General features: G+C 46.7%; 1 protein-coding gene across 5 annotated transcripts in view; it reads right to left on the bottom strand.

Annotated features, from left to right (window-relative positions):
- Positions 1-23,006, bottom strand: part of NUP93 (nucleoporin 93kDa) — a 93,536-nt gene that overhangs the window by 24,899 nt on the left and 45,631 nt on the right. For all 5 annotated transcript variants that reach the window (XR_001146114.1, XM_004693583.2, XM_012733189.1 and 2 more), the window contains 2 exons: positions 15,280-15,342; positions 9,450-9,578 (listed from right to left, as the gene is read on the bottom strand). Coding sequence is in view for 4 of the 5 variants with exons in the window: in XM_004693583.2 (XP_004693640.1) it covers positions 9,450-9,578; positions 15,280-15,342 (192 nt within the window). In the remaining variant the exon portion in view is untranslated. The remainder of the gene's footprint in view (positions 1-9,449; positions 9,579-15,279; positions 15,343-23,006) is intronic.

Raw genomic sequence — 23,006 nt, 5'->3', positions numbered from 1 at the left:
TTTATCCTTAAACTTCCAATGCATTAGTTTATGCTGTACTGTAGCAAAACCAAAATACTTTAAATGTCTTTGATTAAAAATAAATCAATGCTGGGCTTCCTGGTGGTACAACAGGTTAGGACGCAGCACTGCGAGCTGGCCACAGCCACTTCAGTGTGAGTTCCATCCCTGGCCAGGGAAGTGACCCACGTGACACAGCAGACCTCTCCTGTCTCCCTGCTGCACCCCTCAGTAATGTACTTTGTCGATCTGCCTGTTCTGTTCTCCACTGTCTCTGAATGCATACATAAATAAATCTTTAAAAACAATAAAATAAATCAATGCAGTATTCTATAAAATCTAACACAAAGCAGTTTAATAAAGAAGGCTTCTTGGGAAACAGCCGGACAGTAAAACTTCCCAGCGCCACAAAGCTGGCAACGGAACACTGGTGAGCCCTGCAGGGGGCAGCAGGCAGAAGGGTGAATCCGAACCCTCAGTTTCCGAGAATGAACAATGGGCTCTCAGGACAACTAGAATCCAGAAGAACTTTGCTCACTATCTTTAGGGCTTGGGGTAAAGCACACGCTCCCGGAATCAAACGACGGACTATCCTACACAATCTTGAGATGTTCTCCACAGCTCTGACTTCCTGTGATCAATGGTATTTAAAAAAGCTTTAGGGCCCTTCCTGGTGGTGCACCGGGTTCAAGCATAGCACTATGAAACTGTCGCAGCTACTGCAGCCTGAGTTCCATCCCCGGCCAGGGACGTGACCCACACGGCGTGGCAGACCTCTCCAGACCTACCCACGGCTCCCCTCAACAATGTATTTCAGTAGATCCGCCTGTTCTGCTCCCCACTCTGTCTCTGGTGAATCCTCTCAACCCCTGCACCTCTGGTCTCTACCCCAGTCTGTCTGCATAAGTAGATAAAATCTTTTTTAAAAATTGCTTTAAACCATGTACTGATGACCCTGGCAAATGCTGCTGCCTGAATGACCCAATAACCATTCCCAACCCCTATGTCTCAGCTCTACCCCCTGCATATGGCATATAGAGTTACACATACCCAGTGACACGCTGGTAAATATTTAACAACCAGCCTGGGGAAGGGAATCTGATGTGTAGCAGTTAGTACTTCACCACCATGAAAGATGTCAAGCTATCCCAGGTGATACTGACTAGACTGCAAATTTTCTGAAAATTTAAGAATTGACTTTTGAGCTGCACCCTACACTCCTGAATACCCTTTCCAGCCTCTACTGTCTAGCTACTGTGCCCCCATTCCAGCCAGTTAGATAAAAACACAGGCCGGCTAGTGCATTTGGGGCCAGTTTCTGGTTTTCCTAATAAAGGGAGAAGGAAGAGTTGAGCATGGCCTTTCATTCTTCTCCCCGGAATGTAAATGTCTGGAGTTGCAACAGCCACCTGTGAACCTCAAAGTCAGAGTATGTGCTCAGGGCGGTGGTGGACAAGACAGGAGGTGCTGGGTCTTGTGACACTGTGGGACAACTGAACGAAGGCCAGCACTCACAGACAGACTTCGTGTTCACAGGAAAAACAGATTCCTGTTCAAGACACTGACGCCTGGATTTTCTGCTACTCACAGAGGAGAGTATTCCTATCCGAAACAGAATTGCCCAAAATTACAAGTTCACAGTAACAGCAGCTACCTATTGAGCACTTACTATGTGCTGAGCAGGACCTTAATCTCAGTAACCTCCACGACCCTATGAGATTCATGTTTTCACTGTATCAGTTTTACAGTGAAGACACCCAATCACACGGAAAGCAACCTGCCCAGCGTCACCAACAACAGTGGGCCCGGATTTGAGCCCAGTCTGGGGGAAACCTGCCTAGCAGGGCAGTTGAGAACTTCCTGGGAGACGTGGCATAGTGGTGGGGCGAGAGCTCTGCTCGTGAACTATGGCACCTCGAATGAGAAGATGGCTTTTCTGATCCCCGGGTTCGGTTAGCTGTTCAGCAGGGGCAATGGGAGCGCCCACCTCGCAGGCTGGCGATGAAGATTAAATGGGGGGAACAGTATTTACCTCATAGGAATGTTGCGAGGAATAAGGAGGAAGAACTTATTAGCTCAGTGCCCAACATGCGGCCAATAAACATTAGCAGTTTTATCATTTGTTAAACAGAAACAAACCATACTGAACATAGAAACAAACCTTGTACTGGACAGCAACAGACAGATAAGGACACTACGGAAACAGAACCTAAAATATCTCACTGCCCACTGGCTACAAGTCCTCATCTCACATTTCTATAATGAACAGAACCCGCAACCAGGCCGTTTTCTACTTCTAGACTAGTTCAGAGCCCCCACTCCCCCACCCCCCCCAGTCACGCCGAGTTGAGGACTGCTCTGAGACACAGCTACCCTTCTGGAACAGAACCAACCATCTGAAAGCTGAAGATCCCAAAGTCTTTTAAAGACACAGGGTCTAAGCCTGCTACCTCTGATGACTAAACCTGAAGGGATGAATGGGGGGTGAAGAGGGAGCGGCAGTGAAACGTTTCTGTAAGGGCACAGTTGTCGCAGCTAAATATATGTAAATGGCTTTGAGAAATATTTTCCAGCACTAAAAACCTAATTCCTTAAATTATCCACTTAAAAAGCAGTTGGTCTCCGGTCTTCAAATTTCCATTTAAATTAATTTTGCCTAATGCTCTTGTTTTCAAAAGAACCTTTCCTTCATTTGCCCTTGGCCAGGCCTCTTTCGCTACACAGAAAGTCAATCATCCACCCACACGAGACATACGCGACATTCCTGAGCCAGGCGCCTGCAGATGTGCACTGGAATTTCACAGCTGGGCTGCCTGTGAGCTGGGAAGGTGGGTGCCGCATGCTGTGCAGGAGTTAACAGTCAAACTCCTCAGCTATGTGGGTTTCTCTGCTCTGGGTCTGCTCAAGTCATGGTGGGGATGATAGGGACAGGAAATCAGAGACCAGAAAGGCAGAGAAGATGGGAGGGGAGAGCTAGAGAGGAAAATGAAGGGTTTGCCCAGGAGTCTGCAGACAGGCAGGAAAAGTGTAATCTCTGAGAGCACAGATTTGAGGGTCTTGTCAAAGTAGCCAGTGTACCCCACATCAGTCAGTACAGGGAGGTCACAGTTGGAGCATGTGGTAAGTGAGAACTACACATTTTTATTAAGTAGCTTCTTTTCTACAAAGCAATCTGGGGGAAGACGACAACTCTCCAGAGGAGAGCCCATTCTCATCTGGGAACAGAGAATGTAACTAGCATTCCTAGAGTAAAACAAATGGAGAGTAAGAAGAAAATATGATACAGAAAGGTGAGAGTTGAATGCCCAAGAGGAATGTTTTGGCTTCAGGTAAGCAAAAGGGAAGCAAAGTGATTTAATTTCTAGTAGTTGGCTGTAAAATCTGTACATAGAAACACAGCACTACTAGAAACATCTGGGGGCCAGAAGCCCCGGTGCTAAGCATGACAGCGGTGGCTTCGGATGGAGCCACACACAGAGGTGCGCGGGAAGACGGGGTGCACAGGGACAAGAGGCTGTCCGGGCACGGGGTGGGGAGCACGCTGAGCCCCGGGCAGGTCTGTACTCCTCTGCGTCAGGCATGTGCAAGAAGAAACAAAGGGCTGACCGTTGTTTTTAAAACTTCCTTGTGAAAGAGCAGCTGAGCACTCTGTCGGTCAGCTTCATTGCATACCATCAAGTCCCAGGCAGCATCTACTGCAAGGCAGATACTAAGAAGAAAGAAATGTGGTCAAACTATGACACGTCACTAAAATTAAGACACTGTGACTTTGGAGATGATAAAATATAGAAAAGATGTGTGACTGGAAATTAAGTCGGTTATCAGAACACTGATGGCATCACTGTGCGCTGCTGCCATGTGCGGGCAGACGCTCAGCTCAGCTCCTCTCCCAGCCTCCGCTCGCTTGGCTCTTTCCCATATGACCGCTACAGGATCACCCACTGACTGTGTCTGCCACCAGTCATGCTATACCACAACACAAACGCGCCTTAAAGACTGTTGTAAAAGTCGGCTAAGGCCCTCTCAGGTGCGTAATGGGTTAAAGTACAGCACTGTGAAGCTCTCAACAGCCCCTGCAGAACGAGTTCGATCCCCACCCCGGAGGTGACCCACAGGGCGCGGCAGACCTCTCCTGACCCGCCCGCTGCTCCCCTCAGCAGTGTGCTTCATCCATCTGCCTGTTCTGCTCCCCACTCTGTCTCCAGTGAATCCTCTCATCCTCCACACTTCTGGCCTACATCCCAGCTCGTGTGTGTGTGTGTGTGTGTGTGTGTGTGTGTAGATAAAAATTAAAATAGATTAGATTAGATAGATAGATAGATTAGATAGATAGATAGATAGATAGATAGATAGATAGATAGATAGATAGATAGATAGATAGATAGATAGATAGATAGGAAGAAAGGATCCCCAAGCCTCTTTTTTTTATTAAACCACCCAAATTTGGACACTGTCCCTCAAATATAAGGTAAGCTCAAATGATCTGATGCCTCATTTCTAACTAACTACTCTTTGGAGTCCAACAATTTTATTCCTGACAATTTGTTTCCAAAGAGTCAAAGCAAGCACTTAAAAAGAAAAGGCGTAGGTCCATATAAAGTGGATAAACCAAACTCAAACTCGTTAATAGTGTGTAGCTTATGGGTCCTGCCTGGTGGTGCCAGGGGTTAAGTATCGGCACTACGAAGCTATCTGCAGCCTGAGGGGAGTAGTGGACAAGTCAGGGGTGTGTCAGCTCCCTGGCTGGCTTCCATGGGTTCCATGGATCGAAGCCCTGTGCAGTGGCTGCAGACAGCCTCGCTTTAACCCTCAGTTCTTCTTCCACAACTCACTTACCCAGGCTGGAGTCCAGGCCTGTGCAACTCCAGCCTTCTCTGGCCTTCACGTTTTGTGGTCTCCTCATGGGAAGGGGCGGTGCCTGCCCAGGTGGAGATAATATCACCCTCCCATCATTTTGAAGAAAATTTTATGGAAAAGATGGCAAAAATACATGGTTTCCACATTCACGAGAATGGTTAAATTGAGAAAAACTTAAAAAACAAACAAATCAGGTGCCAAGTCTATGGAACTAATGGAAGTCGCCCCGGCCGCTGGGGGCTTCTGGGGACGGGGAGCACAACACAAGCAACTGCCTGGCAGTATCAACCACGGCTGACACAGGCCACAGGCATTCCCCTTCGCCCCGCAACCCCTTAGGTACACCCAACGGAGATGTAAGCATACGCTCAACAAAAGACACACCTATGCTATTAGCTAATCACACAACAGAATTTGAAAGTTATGGGACCAGAGACGGTACAGACACCCCGCAAGTGTCTGAGTGGTCACAGACTAAGGGCACACCGCCCCGCTATGAGCACGGCGGCGGCAGAGCAGGCGGCGTCAGGGGCACGGCCTGTGGCTCCAACCGCAGACAATTCAAAACAAACACAATTAACCCGTGCGGTGAGGCGCCTGGACTGCTGTGGTCAGGAGCAATGACTGCAAGGGTGGTGGGGGCTGGCTGGAGCGCTGTCCTGTGCCCTTCGCCTGCTGTGTTCCATCTGCGATCACTCCCCGGGCTATACACTCAGGATGTGTGCGTGCTTCTGTGCACGTGTCACAACTTGGGAGGGAAATCCAAAAGAGCAACCAACTACAAAACCTACCTAATACTTCCAGAAAATGGCAATTCCCTGGGTAACCTGGGGAGAAGATCACTTATATCACCTGCCAGCTTTGGGGGCAAAGCTTTCCAGTCTAGAGGGTCTCACAGTAGAAAACAGCAAAGGTATTGATAACTCCCCTCCAAGGGTACTTGAGGTCAGGAAGAAGAGTCTATTTAATAGACCAATCTATTTTTAAGAAAAGAGCAATCAAGAAAGAATATTTCATTAGCAACTTATAATTACTTCCAAATCCCAATCCATGCCACAACCTATTAACACCATTTTAAAAAATGAAGTTTATAAGTCTATGAGCTGTTCTAGTTCCCTTGTGAGACACTAGACATTCAAAAAGTAACACTAGAAAAGGGAGGCATGTGAAGAAACCGTGTTTATTTCTTGGCCCTGGACTGGTTGAAAGAAATGTGGGTGAGAGACCCGTGGGGAGGTGACTATGGCAGTATCAATATTGATTTTGATTTTTCTCTTTCCCTCCCAGACTCGTCTGGCCATTGCTGACCCTTTTCCATGGGTCCCACCAGAAGGTGCTTTAGTCTAGTGGCAGCTTTCAGGCCTTGCTCTGAGCCAGTCCCTTTTGGGTTGACTTTTGCCCACGAGGGGATGGGTCACTTCAGGTGTTTGATTTAGAAATTATATTCTTTGTCTTCCATATTGTATACTCACTGTATTAAAGTTCCTTTTCATTTAAAAAAAAAAGTAACACTAGGTTGGCCAAGTGTTTGATATATGTTAGTTCTTTCCTCACAAAGACACTCATCTGAAATGTTAGTCTTTAAATGGGGGTAAATTTGTAGACAGGGAATGTAAGAAGTCACACTTTGGCACAATAGACTGAAAAAGTTACCCAAATTTTGACTGAAACGCCAACAGTCTTAGGCCGCATCCGCCTCACAGATGTCAGTCGTCTCACAAGAAAGAATACTAGCTAGCCACGAACAGCTTCTGTGAAAAAGACTTCTCTTGGCCCTCCCTGGTGGCGCAGCGGGTTAAAGCGCTGCACTGAGAATCTAAAGCCACTTCCTCATGAGTTCGATTCCCGCCTGCCCCGGAGGAGACCACATGGCGTGGCAGACCTCTCCTGACCCGCCCGCTGCTCCCCTCAGCAGTGTACTTCGTCGATCTGCCTGTTCTGTTCCCCGCTCTGTCTCTGGTGAGGCCTCTCACCGCCCCTGAGCCTCTGGCCTGTACCCCAGTTCTGTATGTACAAATAAATAAATCTTAAAAAAAAAAAAAGACTTCTCTAGAAGCACTGGTAGTAGTATTTGAAAATGTCTAAGTTATGATTGTTTGTAACATTATAGCTGTGATTACCTCCAAATTACCTGAAACTATTTCCCATTTTGCCAGGGAATACATCGAAGGTCTGCAGGGTGAAGTGACATGGATAAGGTCTCAGCACCAGTCAGTGGCAAAGTCAGGATTTGAACCCTGAGGCTAATCTCATCCCAACACCAGGCTGGGAAATCTTTGGCAAGACAGAGCTTCCCCAGGTACAAGGGCAGAAGTCACTAACCAAGCAAGACTGTTGATCCCAAGATGGAGCCTCAAAAGCCCTCTCAGAAGAGATGTCCAGGATATAAACAGTAAGTTAACTTCTGTATAAGGCTGGGGATAAGGAAATCAACATGAGAAAGTAACCAAAGTGATCACCTCTGGGGGGCAAAGGGAGGAAGACAGGGGCTTTGGGGGCCAGGGTGTTTTAACTCTTGAATCATACAAATAATGGATTACCTTTTTCAAACACTGGATTTTAAAAGGGAAAAACCATCAAGTTAGCACCTCTTCTAAGCAATTAAGACAACCCTACTTATACCCACTCTAATATCTAATTTCAACATATCCTTAATACTTCAGTTAGCACACAGGCAGCCAGAGACAAACGATTCACTCATCAAGTACTTCCTGAGCACATTCTAGGTATTCATCAAGGCTCTGGAGAGAGAGGGTGAGAAGCAGACACCCTTACCTTCACAGAACTCACATTCGACTATAAGCAGTAACACATAAAACATATGCAGTGGCGTGGGGCGGGGAGAGTGTTAAAGAGAAATACAGCAAGGAGCCTACGGAGTGCTGAAGTGGGAGAGGATGCTTGGATTTCAGTTATCAAGGCTCTCAGAGATGGTACTGGGTGAATACTTGAAGGAGTGAGGGCGACGGTCACACAGTTCCACTCCACTGCCTGGAGAGGAGCATTCCAGGCAGAAGCGCAAGAAAGACAGGGCCCTGAGGTAGGAGCACCTGCCAGGCTGTTTAAGGGACCTGTCAGGGGCTTGTCTGGCTGGAGCAGCAGAGGCGAGAGTCCTCTCTTAATGTGGGTGATAGGTTCCTGGGAACCTCAACTTTAAGCAAAATGACATATAATAAAAGAAAAAGCAACCTCAGCCACTGCTAAAAGCAACAACACTATCTGGGGACTGGTTTTGCTGTACGTCTTCTCATTTACTGTGCGTTTCCGAGAACCTATCTACGACATTAAGCAAAAACAATGCGGAAGGTGAGCTTGGAGAGGCAAGAAACCCAGTCTGGTAGGGACTGAGAGGTCATGGTGAAGACTCTGGCCTCTGCGCCCCTGGAAGGACCCGAAGAGAGGCACGACACAACCTAGTGTGTTTTCACAGTGTCACATGGCTTCCGCGCTGAGGGCAAGTAAGGAGAACAATGTGACTGGCAACCCCTAGTACAGCCCTTAGTAACCCCCTTACCTGGATTCAAGTGCTTGCATGGCCCCTTCCCTTGGGTATAGGCTGGACTCACTGACTTACTTCTGACAAGGGACAGGCTGTTACTCGCAAGGTAAAGTCACAGGCAAGACAGTGGTTTCAGTCATGGGGGCTCTTTAGCGCCCCTGGGTCCCTCACTCTTGCTCTGGGCTGCAAACTCTTACAGCGAGCGACACAACACGACAAGGCACTGATGTCTCTGGCCAAAAGCCACGAATGCGTGAGCTTGAAGGGATCCTCCCACCACCCTGTCCACAGCCTGACACCTGAGTCAGAAATGCCCGCCTAAGCTAAGTGCTTCCGTCACCTGCCTGTGGAACAATGTGCCACACAGCAGCAGACAACTGAAACAAGCTGTGAGGAGGCGAGGTCGGCAACCTGAGCGAGGGGTGATGGTGGCTGGACCAGAGTGCGAACAATGGAGGTGTAAGAAGTGCTGGAATCGGGATACAATTTGAGAGGCAGGGTTACCTGAGGCTGCAACATGTGAGAGAGAACAGGCTGGAGGAGAGGCCAAAAATGAATCTGAGGGTTTTTTTTTTTTTTCATCTGAGCAGTAAAAAACTGTAATTGCCATTTATAAAGATGAGAAGCTGAGAAGTGAAGGCTGGTATGGGAGTTGGGGGTGGGGCAATTTTTGCCCTCATGGCTCAATCCTGGCCACATTCAGCCTGAGATGAGATGGCTCTGACATTCAAGACGACGAGTAGATGAATGAGTCTGGGGCTTGGGTGCAAAGCTGAACCTTCAGCTTACAGATCGGTAAAGCCGTAAGCCCAGATGAAATCAACGGGGAAATGACTGAGGAAGAAACAAAGAAAGGCCAAGGATTGAGCCCTGGACACGGAGGCAACGAGAGGTCAAGGAGTTAGAGAACATCAGCAAAGGAGAGAGGAGAAGCAGCCAGCATGCTGGAGGAAATCCTGGTCGATGGAGGCATCCCAGAAACCAAACTCAGGGACAGAGAGATCTGCTGCTCCAAGACGGCCGGTAGCCAAGTAAGCGGCATCTTCAACCTCGCATTTCATTAACAGTGGTTTATCTTTGGGATTCCACCTACCTCACTTTCTTGAGTAAAGTCAAGGGCGTCTTCTCCTGACGCCAGCAGTGTGTGGAGAATTCGCTGCTTGACCTGCTCCCACTCGACCAGCATCGACTCTCGGTGGTACTCCTCGGCCATGCCAAATGTCTGTCAGGAAGGAGCAGAGGTGATGAAAACCGAACAGCAAAGTACAGTTTCCCCTAAAGCCTAACAAAAATAAACTCCGCATGACTTAAAGATTTAGACACCAGCACTCATAGCAGGAGTATAATGAACCAGGCGAGAAAATAACAAAAATAATGAACAACCATATACCAGAGACATTTTGTGGGGGTGGAGTGGGGAATGGGATCAAAAACGAGGGGGGGGGAGGGGAAGGGAGGGAAATGCACGGGACTATGGTGGTGGCACAGGGGTGATTTGGTGATGGGAAACCTGCGGGGATTACAATTGAGATGGAAAAAAAAAATGTGCAAAATGATGTAAAAATAAACTTTGTAATAAAAAAAAAAGATTTAGACACCAGACCTGCAGCAATAAAACCCACAGAGGACATAGACAATAGGTTCCACGGTATTAACAATAAAGGTAATTGTGATGACTCAACCCCTATGGCAAGGAATTAAAGACAAAAATACACAAGTGGAGTGACTTTAAGTTTAAAGCTTCTATAGAGTGAAAGAAAATACAAGACAATTAAATAGATACCCTGGTAAATGGGAGAAAATATTTACAATTCAATACATAACAGATGAGGCGTTAATACCTAAGGTGTATAAAAACACATACAATTCAACCATAAAACAGGAGCAGCAGGCATGAACAGACCACTCACCAAAGAGGCTAGCCAGAAGGCCAAGACATCTGAAAAAACACTCATCTTCACTCTGAAGAGATGCAAACTGAACCTACGATGAGGGACCACTCTGGTCTGTGAGAAGGCACAGACTAAAAAGACCCCCAGTAAGTGCTAGAAAAGGTGCGGGGAAAGAGGAACTTTAGGTTGAAGCACCTTTTCTGTGTAGTGGATAAAGTGATGAGTCATAAAAACAATGGAATCCAAAAGGTAATAAGAATGTAAGTAAAAAAAGACAAAAGCAAGATTCCCCTGATTTTATTTTCTTGAGGAACCAGTAACACTGTGCTGGACGGCAGCACCCCGGTGTAAGCGGCGCGGCTCTGGCGGCCAGGCCACCCTAACTGCTCGGCCGCCCTCAGAGGCCGCACAGCTCACCTGTCTGTCTACCGGTGACCACACTGCAGGTGCTGCCAAATAGAGGCCCTTGGAAGGAAAAGCCAAAGGACAGAATTGCTGGCGGGGGGGGCGGGGGGGGGGACATACTGGGCTGGGGGGAGGAGAAAGGATCAAACACCTACTGAGATGTCCCACATCACCACCACTCTTCGGCCCTTCCTTAGCTGGCAGACCAGTTTCCCATCAGCTTGGCCCACTTTTCAAAAAGCCATTTCCATTTACCATCAGATTGGCATGTAACTAGGCAGCACCATGGGAGTAAGTATCGGTAACACCTGCTTTATTTCTGGCAGCAATTTACACAGAAAATACCCACATACACAAGTTCTGGGAAACTTAGAAAAATCACCTAGCCTCTTCCTGCAATTAGAGTGGTTGGCATTTGGACCGATACTTGGAACAATGAAAATGTGAAAACACCAGACAAGCAACAGATGATGGCGAAGGAGGCGGGCTGATCTTCCAAGTTTGATTTTGGTCCACTTACCAACAGAGATCTTTTCCAATGTTTTCTGAAGACACGTGAAGAAATGACAACCACAACGTTAACAAGAGTCTCCTACCTGGTTTTCTTCTGAGAACTAGGCTTAATGGGCCAGTTCCAGTCAGCATGGATTGAAAAACTACCCAGAGAAAAGCCCTTTAGTTAATTCATGACCTTAAACATGAACGCTAATAAGCACTCTGAACATAGACTCTGGAACAGAAAGGGCTATGGGAAAGAGTGGATTCCCTAGATCCAGAAATAGTAGGCAAGTGAACCAATTTCTTCCTACTTGGTGGTCAAACCGGCCAGCTCCTCAGCCTCGAGGAAGAGAAACAGAGAGCCACGTGGCCTGAGGTCGGGGCGGGCAGGAGGTGGGAGCTGCCCGGGAGAAGGCTGCCAGGCCATCTACTTTTGTGCTCGCAACAGTGAGGCTGACTGACCCCGGGACACCACAACATCACAGGAGTTTTTCTTCAGGACAAGATCCCTTGGAAGGGTCCTTTCCTTACAGGAGAGAGGACTAAAGGCAAGTGAAGAAAGCAGACAATGCATCAGAGACACAGTCGATCAGGATGGTGGGGCAGACTTCCAGCCCCGTGTAGGGGTCAGAACAGCAGTGGGAATTAACCATCCACTGCTCATCAGGCTGCCCACCTGCGTGCCAAGAACTCCTGCTTTGCTAACATACGAAGGACTCTGAAAGCTGGCAGTGTTCTGGGCGCAGACCCTCAGCTCTGTGAGAAGGGTGCCAGGCTACTCATTTAGAGCCCCACAACCTGAGTGAACAGCACTGTGGTTCCATTCATCACTGTGTGATAAGGAGCTTCAAATAAAAACAAATGACCCAACATTAAAATTCTCTTCCCTTGACCATGCCACCCACCAGCTTACCTTAATTACATGAGCGGTAATGAACATCCAGTTTGCAGGCTAATCAGGGGTGATCAGCCACCCATCTGCCCCGTTCTAGCCTATTCTCCTTAGACCCATGTCTGAAGCACCAGCTTAGGAGCAAAGAAGAATGTCAACTAGAGGAGCTAATGAGAGAATCAGCCAACCTCGGAAGAATCAGCAAGCTCAACTAGGAACTAAGAAAAGAGGGGGACGGTGAGGATCTGAGGCATGAGGTGGGAGGGAAGAGTTCATGGGACGAGAAGGCAAGGACATGAGGAAGAGCCCTGTGAGAGGGCAGTCTAACAAAGAAAAGGAGGCCCAGCCCAAGCCCTGAACATGCAAGCAGAGGAACGACTACACATTAAATCATGTGTACGTACATGTGGAATCTGCGTCTCCTTGGACACAATTAAGAAAGGAAGGCAGAGAGAGAACTGGGCAGCTGATTGAAGAACAGGCGAGAAGCACTCGAGCCCCGTTTTCGTAAGGGACAAGGGCAATATGCTTTGACTGCACACCCGCTTACGATTGAGCTGTTGCTGGCTTTGAAACTCCACATATGTTCTAATAATGTTGTTCTGTTTTTGCTGGGATGCACCAAACAGAAAAAGACAGGATGCATTTGTGGGTTTGTAGCTTGTTTTCTTGGCATTTCAGCAGGACATTGGCAAGTTATTCAAACATGAAATTGCCACCAAAATGCCAGGACGCCTTTTGTATGAAAATGATTCTTATTCAGTGGCAACCTCCGGTGCCCAGACAGGTGATGGGTGCCCCACCTCCCCCCCGGTTGGCACCCAGCACGGAATGTCTCCCTCACACACATGCACACATTTTGCACTGTGCTATGTCACCTAAGTGTTTTGGCTGGCTGCACATTTAGTCTCAGTGTGGCACAATGTTCAAAGTCTGCCAAGTCAGGAACACATTCCACGGAGTAAATGGATTAATAAGCTCGGTGGCATTCAATAATCCTAATTTAATTTCACTGGTCATTTACAGCAGGAGGATCAATGCTGCTAAGTAACTCAAAGTGTGAACTAAAAAAAAAACCTGAAAAATTCCTTTCTTAAAATATGTTCAGATCTGAATCAAGTGAATTTCTCCATTTCAAGAAATTAGTACTAGTGCCAAAAATGTAATAAATGCTATTGTAAGGATTTTTACTCTGATAATTAAACATACCAGTCATTTAAACAAGGCTTTTGGAACATTTTCTTACGTATTAAAATGGCAAGACCCCTGCTGCCCCGACTCACTCACATCTGCCCCACTGGGGCAGTTTCACCTGAGCAGAACATTTTAATAAAGTTCACTGAGACACAGCACATTTGTAAAGTTTGTTTGAACTGTATTAGTGTACCATAGATAGATTTCACTTGAAACAGGCCCCTTCACCCCACCTCGCCTCTGCAGAGAGGCTCTGCTGGCAGCCTGTTAGAAAGCATCCAGCCTCCTTTTTGGAAAAACTGCATATTCAGAAATCAGTCTACATGACAGCTGACATTCCTCACACTGCAAAAGGCCCAGTGGCCTGAAAATCCCCTCCTCCATCATGGGATGTTTTAGAAAAGTTTTAATCTTTGAATCCTTGTCAGAAATAATTCACATGTTACTAAAGTGAACAATCTTTGCAAATCTTGAGGGAGTTGCAATATTGCTGCACATATATGGTAATGGGGCTCTAGCTGACTCATTTACAATTCTTTGCAGTGTCAAGATAGTGTATATACACACACACACACATATACACACTCCCTGTTTTATATATATACGTATATGTGTGTGTATATATATATTTATATATACTCTTTGTATGTATACATACACACACACTCCTTTTAGGTGTATTCCCCGTAAAAGTCCCACCAAATCACCCATGAATCATCACAATAGTCCCTGGTGTTCTTCTCTCTCTTATTTTGATCCCTCTTCCTGCCCTTCCCTTGCAGAATGTCTCTGACTCATGACTAACTGCTAATTTATTATTATTATTGTTACATATATTTTTTCCTGACCCCTTATTAGGTTCCCTTATAGCCCTCTTATAAGTGAGGCCATCTGATATTTTTCTTCTTCCTTCTGGCTTATGTCACTGAGCACCAACCTTTCAGCTCCATCCATGTTGCTGCAAATGGCATGAGTTTATCCTTTTTGATTGCTGAATAATATTCCTGTGTGTGTGTGTGTGTGTGTGTGTGTGTGTGTGTGTGTGTGTGTGTGTGTTTTCAGTCATCCTTTCTTGATCCAGGCATCTATATTTTTGGGCTTTTGGGCTGTTTTCATGTCTTCGTTATTATAAATAGTGCTGCAATAAACATAGGGCACAGGCATCCTTTTGAATCAGTGTTTTTCTGTCCTTTGGGTAGATCCCTAGGAGTGGAAGTGCTGGGTCATATGGAAGCTCCATTTTTAGCAGGCTGAGGATCCTCCATGCAGCTTTCCATAGTGGTTGGACCAGTTTGCACTCCCACCAGTGGTTCCTTTTTCTCCACAATCTCATCAGCATTTGCTGTTGCATGTTTTTTAATAAGTGCCATTCTCACTGGTGTGAGGTGGTATCTCATTGTGGTTTTGATTTACATTTCCCTGATTATAAATAATATTGGCCATCTGCATTTCTCCCAAAGCAAAGAAAGTAAAGGGAAAATAAACATCTGGGATTAATCAAACTAGCTCTGTACAGCAAAAGAGACATTAACCAAAACAAAGAGACACCCTACTGATTGGCAGGAAAGTTTTGCACACAATACAACGACAAGGGCCTGATCACAAAGATCTACAAAGAGCTCACACCTCTCAACAAAAACAAAATAAATAACCTCGTCAAAAAAAGGGGGGAAGAACTAAAAAGACACTTCTTAAAGAGGACATGCAATTGATTTTTGTTATTTTTAAAAAGTATGGAGAAACTTGTCTAATAAACAAAAACACGTGATTAAAAAAAAAAGAAACGGAGGAAAATTCAGTAGAAACTGAAATGCCATTTATACTATAGCACTGAAACAAAAGAATTGTTTGGTCCTTCCTTTAAGATTAACTCAGCAATTAGCCGACCAGTCCAGTATTTCAGACGCATTTCAGCACCGAACGCACAGTCCCAAGCAGGGTATCTCCTGTGCAGAATGCGCGCAGTCCCCTGGCGGGCTCGCGGGCTCAGCAGGTGCACCTGGGCCTCACCGGGTACTTGTCTACGCTGGGCTGCCCCTTACCCGCTTCCGGGACTCTTCAATGGCAGACAGCAAGGCGTTGTCCTTCTCATTCTTCAGGAAGCCCTATGAAAGGGGAAAGAGAGAGAAGAACGATTTAATTTAGGTTAAAATGAACCTTCCAATAATCAAAAGTATACCACTGGGGGGAAAACTAACCCTAGGCCACCTGCTACCCTGCCCGCCTTTACCCACACAAAGCTCACTTTGGAAACAGCCAAGTAGATGGCTTCAACAGATACCTTCTCGTTCCTTACATTCCGGGAACACAAGATGGCTGTCTGAGGTAAAGCAGTGGTGTGAGACTCAGTCCCGTACACATGTGAGCTGTCAACATCGAGACAGCCCTTCTCCCGCGCAGCCCGTGTTACCGCTCCGCTCTGGCTGTGCAGCCGCTTGACGCTACTGGGCTGCTCCTTATTTAGTCTGTTTCATTCACTACATGCTTCAATTTCTTCCTAATGTTGAGGAAACTGTGGTCATCCACTTGTCTGAGTGTTTTTCACTTGTTTGCCTTTGGCTGGGAACCCTAAAGATCATTTATTGATGCGTTTTTTCTGGTTTCCCACATGCATTCCCTGTCTCAGGCCTGCTGGCACCTGCTGCTTGCTTCAAGTACGCAGGGTGAAGAGGAGGCAGTCTGCAAGTCTGGCTGAGTGCGCGCCAGTTAAATGCCTGTAAATGCGCCTACACAATTAACATAATGACAGGTCTAGTTTCAAGGGCTGGTGCCTCCATTTAGCCAAGTCACCCAAACGCTATACACCTTAGCTTACTCATCTGCAAGATGAATATCAGAGGAGATAATGTAATCAAGCTGTTGGCCCAAGGTTCAATGCCAGCAGCTTTCAGAATGGATGAGATTTAACTCTGTTGGTGACATAAAGAGAGGCCCAGGGTGACCTTGCTGTGACCCGCAGCTCTGGCTGAGGTCTTGGGCAAGAGGTAAGGGCAGTGTCCCAACAGCGTCCTGAATGGCAGCTGCCCAGTGGGATTCCGTGTCTGCCTCTGTGCCAACACCCTGCCCTTCACACAGGATGGGCCGCAGCTTGGGGGACAGGGGTTGGGTAGGAACAAGAAAGTATCCACCAACCAGGAGGCAGAGACCTAAGTCTAAGTTGTGATAGGAAAGCGCTCAAGCCAGCCCACAGCTAACCTACAAGCTATGTGCATGGCATGCAACCTATTGCTGCATTTATACAAGTTCAAAATGACCTGGCTTTTGTTTTTTTTTCCCTGAATCATGCCTTGGCTTTTTTTTTTTTTTTTAAAGGAACTCTTTCATGGGGATATAATACAAAGTAGAATTAAGCTAAAGCTTTTAAAATGCTATGTTAATCTGAAATTTACTGTCATGGTTGCTGGTTCTTAAAAGAGAAAACTGGGTGTGGGGGTCACAGAGACGGGTGATACAAATTTAAATGAAATGTTACTAATCTCACGAGTTCCCCATGTCCTTCACATACGGCCAAGATTTCTCTACACCTGCTGTCACATGCCAACCTGGGCAGTGCACTGGGATGAGCAGGGACAATGTCCAGTGGTCAGAATAGTTCCCAGGCAGGCTCCTCCAGGGCAATCAATCCCTGTGGTAACCCTCAGGCAGCCTTGAAAGCACGAAAGATTTCTCCAGAAGTCTACAGGATAATTGGGGGGTGGGGTGGGATGGGGTACGGAGAGGCACTGGCCATTGCAGGACTCGGCAATGGCACCCCAGAGCTGGAATGCCGTGTGACCCACTCACAAAGGCACAGGACAGCTGGTCACTACATGCCTGCTCCAAGCCATCACACGGGACGGACACAGACGATGGCACAGACATCGATGGACCTTGCTTATACCCTCCCCAGCAAAGGATCATCTCGAGTCCACAAACTCCCTCTCGTGACGGGTCTTCACCAACTACAGCTAAAGGCTTTAGTATTACAGCTTATAAGTAAAGTGACAGAAATCTTATCTTTGATTATTGTTCCTGAAAAAGGAATAGGCATAGTTTCTGCATGCTACACCTTTTTGTGGTCATGGCTACAGGGAGCTGATGATTAAGCAAGTTGTTTTGAGGAGGGTGTGGAAACCACAGTCGGTGAAGATCCAATGTTTTATCTCTTGGGCTAGATGGGAGGACCTATGCTAAAAGCCTCCTTCCATCTCTGCGTTTCTCCTGTTCTTCCAGCCAACGACCAGCCTATCCCATTTTTTAAACTATTCCTATGTCTCTCTGAACTACACACACACAACTAAAACACAAATGCAACAGATACAATTGTTTAAAGCAACAGGATATTCCGTAAGAAATACAATGCGACATAAGTGACAGGATATTCCGTAAGAAATATAAGAAATACAATGCAATGCGACACAATATTCCGTAAGAAATACAATCTACAAATTTCTAAGGGATGAAATGTCAAGTAATGGGTAAAAAAGAAGAAAAAAGATACTCTTTGGGGCAGCTGACTCTCTTTAAAATATTTTCTACAAAGCTGCATTCCAAAAATACTGCCTCATAAATTAACAAAGCATATGTGCATGAGAATTAAATGTCAGACCTTATCCACATACAGAGACCACCAGCCGTCGTGGGCCTCAACAACTGGGCTTTTCCTATGGCACAAACAGCCCACAAACACACAGGCTTTGAATTTTAGCTTATTCTTCATTCCTTTATAAAATGAAACACAAAATAGGTTACATGTCAAATGCTATTTTTAAAAACAACACATTAGTGACTTGCCTTTTGAAAAAATCTTAAAATACAGTGCACAATGGGACTGCCTAGGGCCGTGCGCCATCTAGTGGTGGTTCGTTCTGTCAAAGAACACACTGGCAAGGGGAAAAGAGGCTGCAGGAGCACACCTGCCTCCACCCAGCGGCCTTTTGGCCTTTTTTCCTTTTCCAGGAGCAAGTTTCCTGCCAGCTCTCATTTTGAGGCACATCTGGTGCCCCCCACCCCAGTGATGCACTGGCAAGTCTTCATGAAAATGGATTTCTGCAGAGGTGAGCTGGAGCACGACTTCATGAAGGTGACTCCTCTCCTGCGGCGGGTGCCCTGCGTCACTGAGGATGCCATAAGGGGGCCAGCAGCTGACTTCCCACCCACCTGCTAGTTGCGACCCTCAGAATTCCTTTCCACTAACACCCCCTCATCTTGCCTACAAACACTTCTTAAGGGCCCAGAGTCCCCGCCCAGCTCTTCCAGTGCTGACCCATTCAATAAAGAACATTCCATAAGCACCCACAGGCCTGCTAAACAAGCTAACTTCCCCATCTGTAAACAACATTTTGCTGCCAGTGCCCAGCAAACAGACCTCTTCTGGGGGCACCTTGAGTGGGCTCTGGCTTCAAGCTTTCTACAGCGTAACAGCTCCCATTTAGGAAGCAAGTAAGGGCCAAACACTGCTCTGAGCAATTCAACGACAACACTGCTGATCTTTTAACGATATGAAACAGCATGATTACCCCATCTCCCCCCAACCACTTCTGCCCCATTTTACAGATAAGAAACAAATTTGACATTTAAACTGGACTCGGTGTTCCCAACTAGGAAGAGGCAGTGAGAGGTTTCAAACACAGATGTGTCAAGAGGCCAACTGTTTCTCAGATACCTGGGGAACAATAAACTAAATTGAGAAAATGACCAACTCCTTTTTTTCTCTAAAAAGATGGAGCCCGGGACAAACTGTACGGGTGCTGGTTCCCCTTGCAGATGACAAAGTCGAAGGTCCAGAGAACACTACTTGCCACGTGAGTACAAACACGTGTTAGTCCTTAGCAGACGTGGTGTTTGCTCTGTGCCAGTCAAGACTCGCATCTGACTAGTCCTGACTTTTAGCCAATGCTGAACTATCTCTCAGTACTGAGTGCATCCCACCTTAAGCAGATTTTCAATACAGGTTTAGAACGTGAGAGGGCTGTGTAAGACGGCTTCTATGGCACCACCAATCTGAAATGTTGTGGTTCCACATTAAGTTCACCAGGCTCCTACAAAGTAGAATCCACAGCTCTGACCCCTCGTCTGTCTTCTTCCTCTCCACCTAGTGCCTTTCATCGCATTACATCATGCTTATATATTTATTCTTTTCTCCATTTCACAGAGGAAGAAACAATAGATGTCAAACGTTCCGCATACCCTTAGAACAGCATTTTTCTCAATGTGGATCAGAACCCAGAACTGGGTAATCAAATCAACCAGCATTTTTTTTTTTAATGAAATAAAGTGCAACAGGCCCATGGATGAGTATTGTTTTGCGACTCTCCTCATTCAGCTGTATGTATTTTGCACAGATGACGTGGGTCACAATGTAAAATATATTTCTTACCAAAGGCCCAATGTAAGGAAATCTCAGCTGGAAATCACAGCTCTAGACGTCAATTCTATAGTGTTTCAAAATTATCACTACTGACTGCTATGGACAGTAGACACCATGTATCTGCCCACGCCACATCGCTAGCCATGTGGTCCACCTTTTACAGAGGGAGGGAGCTCCTGGGCGGCGGGAACAACCGCGGTCACGTGACCCAGCCAAAGCTCCCATCAAGCTCGTGGTCACCTGTGAGGGGCCCGGGCCCTTGGAGGGCTGGCTGGGAGTGACAGTCATGAAGCTGCCTGGTTTTCAATCACCACGCAGACACTGGGTTTCATTCAGTACACTGGCTGGAGAAAAAACTCCTACTGTAGAAAAAGTGAGTGGGCAAAAGAATGTTTGTTTTTGTCAAATGGCCAAATTGTCTTAGCTTATTTGCTTTCTGAAAGTGAAAACTGTAAGAAATAATGGTCTCTGTGAGAAAAATCGCAGTATCCACAGGAAAGTAAGACAGCAAAAGAGAGAGTGAGAGAAGGAACTTACATTTATCCTTTCACAGTTCTTTGCTACCCACATAGAATAAATAAGTGATGTGAAGGGCAGTTACATAAATGGCTTGAAATAAGGAGTATGCATACTTCCTGAACATTAAACAATGAAACAAAACAAGATAAACTCATGTGAACATCAAACAGCTGCATTTTCATGGTCCTAAAAACAAGATGGTTTCCATGTCTATTTCTCTTCAACTGAACATCTACCTGATTGTCAGATTTAAAATGAGGCATTCAGTAATTCAGACATTCCCCCAGAAGACAGAGCCCCCCACGATACAGGGTGGGTACTATGTTCATATCTTTACAGTATGAACAAACAGGAAATCTGTACCCAATATTCTAAATCAAAATAATACTAACATAAGCACTGACTATAGAAAATAGTCACCATGCTTGAACAAAACGACTTCTAAAGCACAAGCAACAGCTAAGAACGGAGAAAAAAAAGACACGCAGATCGAGAATGTAACAACAACAACAGAATCCAGTAAGCCCAAAGAGCCCAGTGCCTGCTCATCAGCTCTTTAGATAGCGAATGGTCACGTCAACTTCTATACAGACAGTAACGTGCGCTGTCTCCATACTTTGCTTCAAGCTCATTCTGAGTAAAGCCCGAACCCTTCTTTATCCTTTCCCAAACCTTCTTCCCCATTTCTGACTGAACCTCCTGTGGGATGAAAATTTTACAAAGGCAAACGGCTACTTAAGGAGGAAGTGAGGAGCGACAGAGTGCGACCCTGTCTCACACAACAGCAGTGCTGCAGCACAGGGAGCTGCCGGGCTTGGCTCATCAGATGGCGTGGCCGCTTTCATTAGCTCCCTTTGTGGCGCCTCCACTGAGAGGGCCTCAAGGAATTGTTCAAGTGCAAAGAGATGTTTATTACAGACAAAGCCCAAAAGATGAACAGAAAAAATTTAAATGTAGGCATTTTCAAGATTTGGTGAACTTTCTATAACATGTTTGGTTATTTTATTAGACCAATATTTGATGTAATAAAATAAGAACACAGAAAATGTCAGCTTAGGAGACCTGTGAAGAAACGGACTCTCCTTTTTGCAAGGAGTATATATTTTATTCCCCAATTCAAATATTTAAGAGTTTGCTTTCTACAAAATTTTTAATATTTTAAATTACTCAGAATGCAGTGTGCGTGCATCTTCAAAAAATACCCTTGCAGAAAAGCATGCTAAGCCAGCAGAGCTCCCGTGCCAATTCTAATAGTTTTGATGCCACTGTATAATTCCTGACATCACCAGCTCTAACATATTCCTAATGCTGTCAATGATTTCTCATCATGCACTTATACAGACGCCTCGCCTCACTGCTCCCCTCAGCAGGTGGCAGCAGACCCTGCAGCAGGAGCTGTGCAGCGCCACCACTCACCCACTCGGCAGACCCACCCACCTGCAGGCAGCTCTGGGGCCACAGGTGGCAGCCCTCAGCGCCACGGCAAGGTGCCGGTGGGCATGAGGGCACCTGTCACTGCAGGGTGCCATCTTGTATGTCTCTGCTACTGTGCTAAACAAAGGGTCATGCGATTACATCATAAATGTGGGTCCATTCAAGCAAAACAGACCATTTGCTCCCACAATTCAAACTGACTTATAGGGAAGTGAAGAAGATATTCTAAGCACAGAGAGACTATGATGATGATTGCTCTAGTAAGGGTGATATATAGTAAATGTGCAAATGGTAAGATAATTTTGGAGGTTAAATATTCTTAGCTTTAATTTCCTTTTAAAAAATCAGTATACCGGATGATCTGGAAATCCTCACAGGCTGAGGAGAACTCAATGCACAAGGAGATTTTACACCCAAGAAAACACAGCTTTGAGCAGCGCCTCCCGGGGTCCTCCGGGGTCTTATACGCAGCGTTTAGCAGGGTGTTCGGTCTCCTTCCAGGAAGCCAGTACTCTCAGTCACAAGCCTTTGAGAGAGCCAAGCCCATCGGACTGACTTCTGAGGAGCCCTTCCTCCTCACCACCCCATCAAAACAAGACCAAGAAGAAAAACAGCCACCATACAACAAAAGCCTAACTTCCAAGATGTTCAGCATTGGGTCTAGGGAGAAGCTAAGAAGTAGGGCTCACCATGACCCAAAAAGCTGAGGAAAAGCCTCCAGGATGGACGCTACGTGCTACTCCTGTTTCTACGCCAGGCGTCCGGCTGGGCTGCCTAGCACGTAAGGTTGCTGCACGTGGGCAGTGAGGCCGAGGCTGAGGTGTGGAGCCCACTGAGGATCATTTAGATGTCTGTGCTACTGCTGCAAAGCCAGGCTGCCCCTCTCAGGGAGCCCAAGTGCGTGCTCGTTACCTGCCACCCACCCACCCACCCGGGGAGGAGAGCCACAGTGCAGTCCGTTAGCGGGAGACTACATACGAAGGAGTACAAGTAGGACATGATACACTTGAGGAGAATAACACACGGCGGCCATCGGCACAGGTGGGGGAAATGGTTCTCAGCAGATCCCCTCCCACAAACGCCGCAAAGCCCTGCCGTGACGTTTCAGGTGAACAGCTTTCCCATGCTGGTCCTCTTACAAGAGGCCTTGGGGAGGACGCGCCTGTGGGTGCCCTTGTGCCCACACTTCCAGAGACACAAGTCAGAGTGCACCTGGGTGCTAGGGCCTGCTGCAGTAGGAGGTGACGCTGCAGGGGGCAGCTGCAGGGGGGCCTCAGCCGCAGTCTTCTCTTCCCCTCTTGGGTGTCGGAGGAGGAGGGCAATACTAGCAGCAAGGGATGGCGGGAGGGAGGGAGGGAGGGAAGGAGGGAGAGAGGGAGGGCAGTCGGCCAACTGCTCTCAGACTGCTCAGGTGGCCCCTGGGGAGCAAGCAAGAAGTCCAGCAACTCTGGGCATCGCATCTCTGCC

Source organism: Condylura cristata, unplaced genomic scaffold (assembly GCF_000260355.1).
Source record: "Condylura cristata isolate star-nosed mole 26May11 unplaced genomic scaffold, ConCri1.0 scaffold00039, whole genome shotgun sequence".
Classification (NCBI taxonomy): domain Eukaryota; kingdom Metazoa; phylum Chordata; class Mammalia; order Eulipotyphla; family Talpidae; genus Condylura; species Condylura cristata.
Note: the sequence above shows the minus strand (reverse complement) of the source record. Positions and strands in the feature narration are given on the sequence as shown.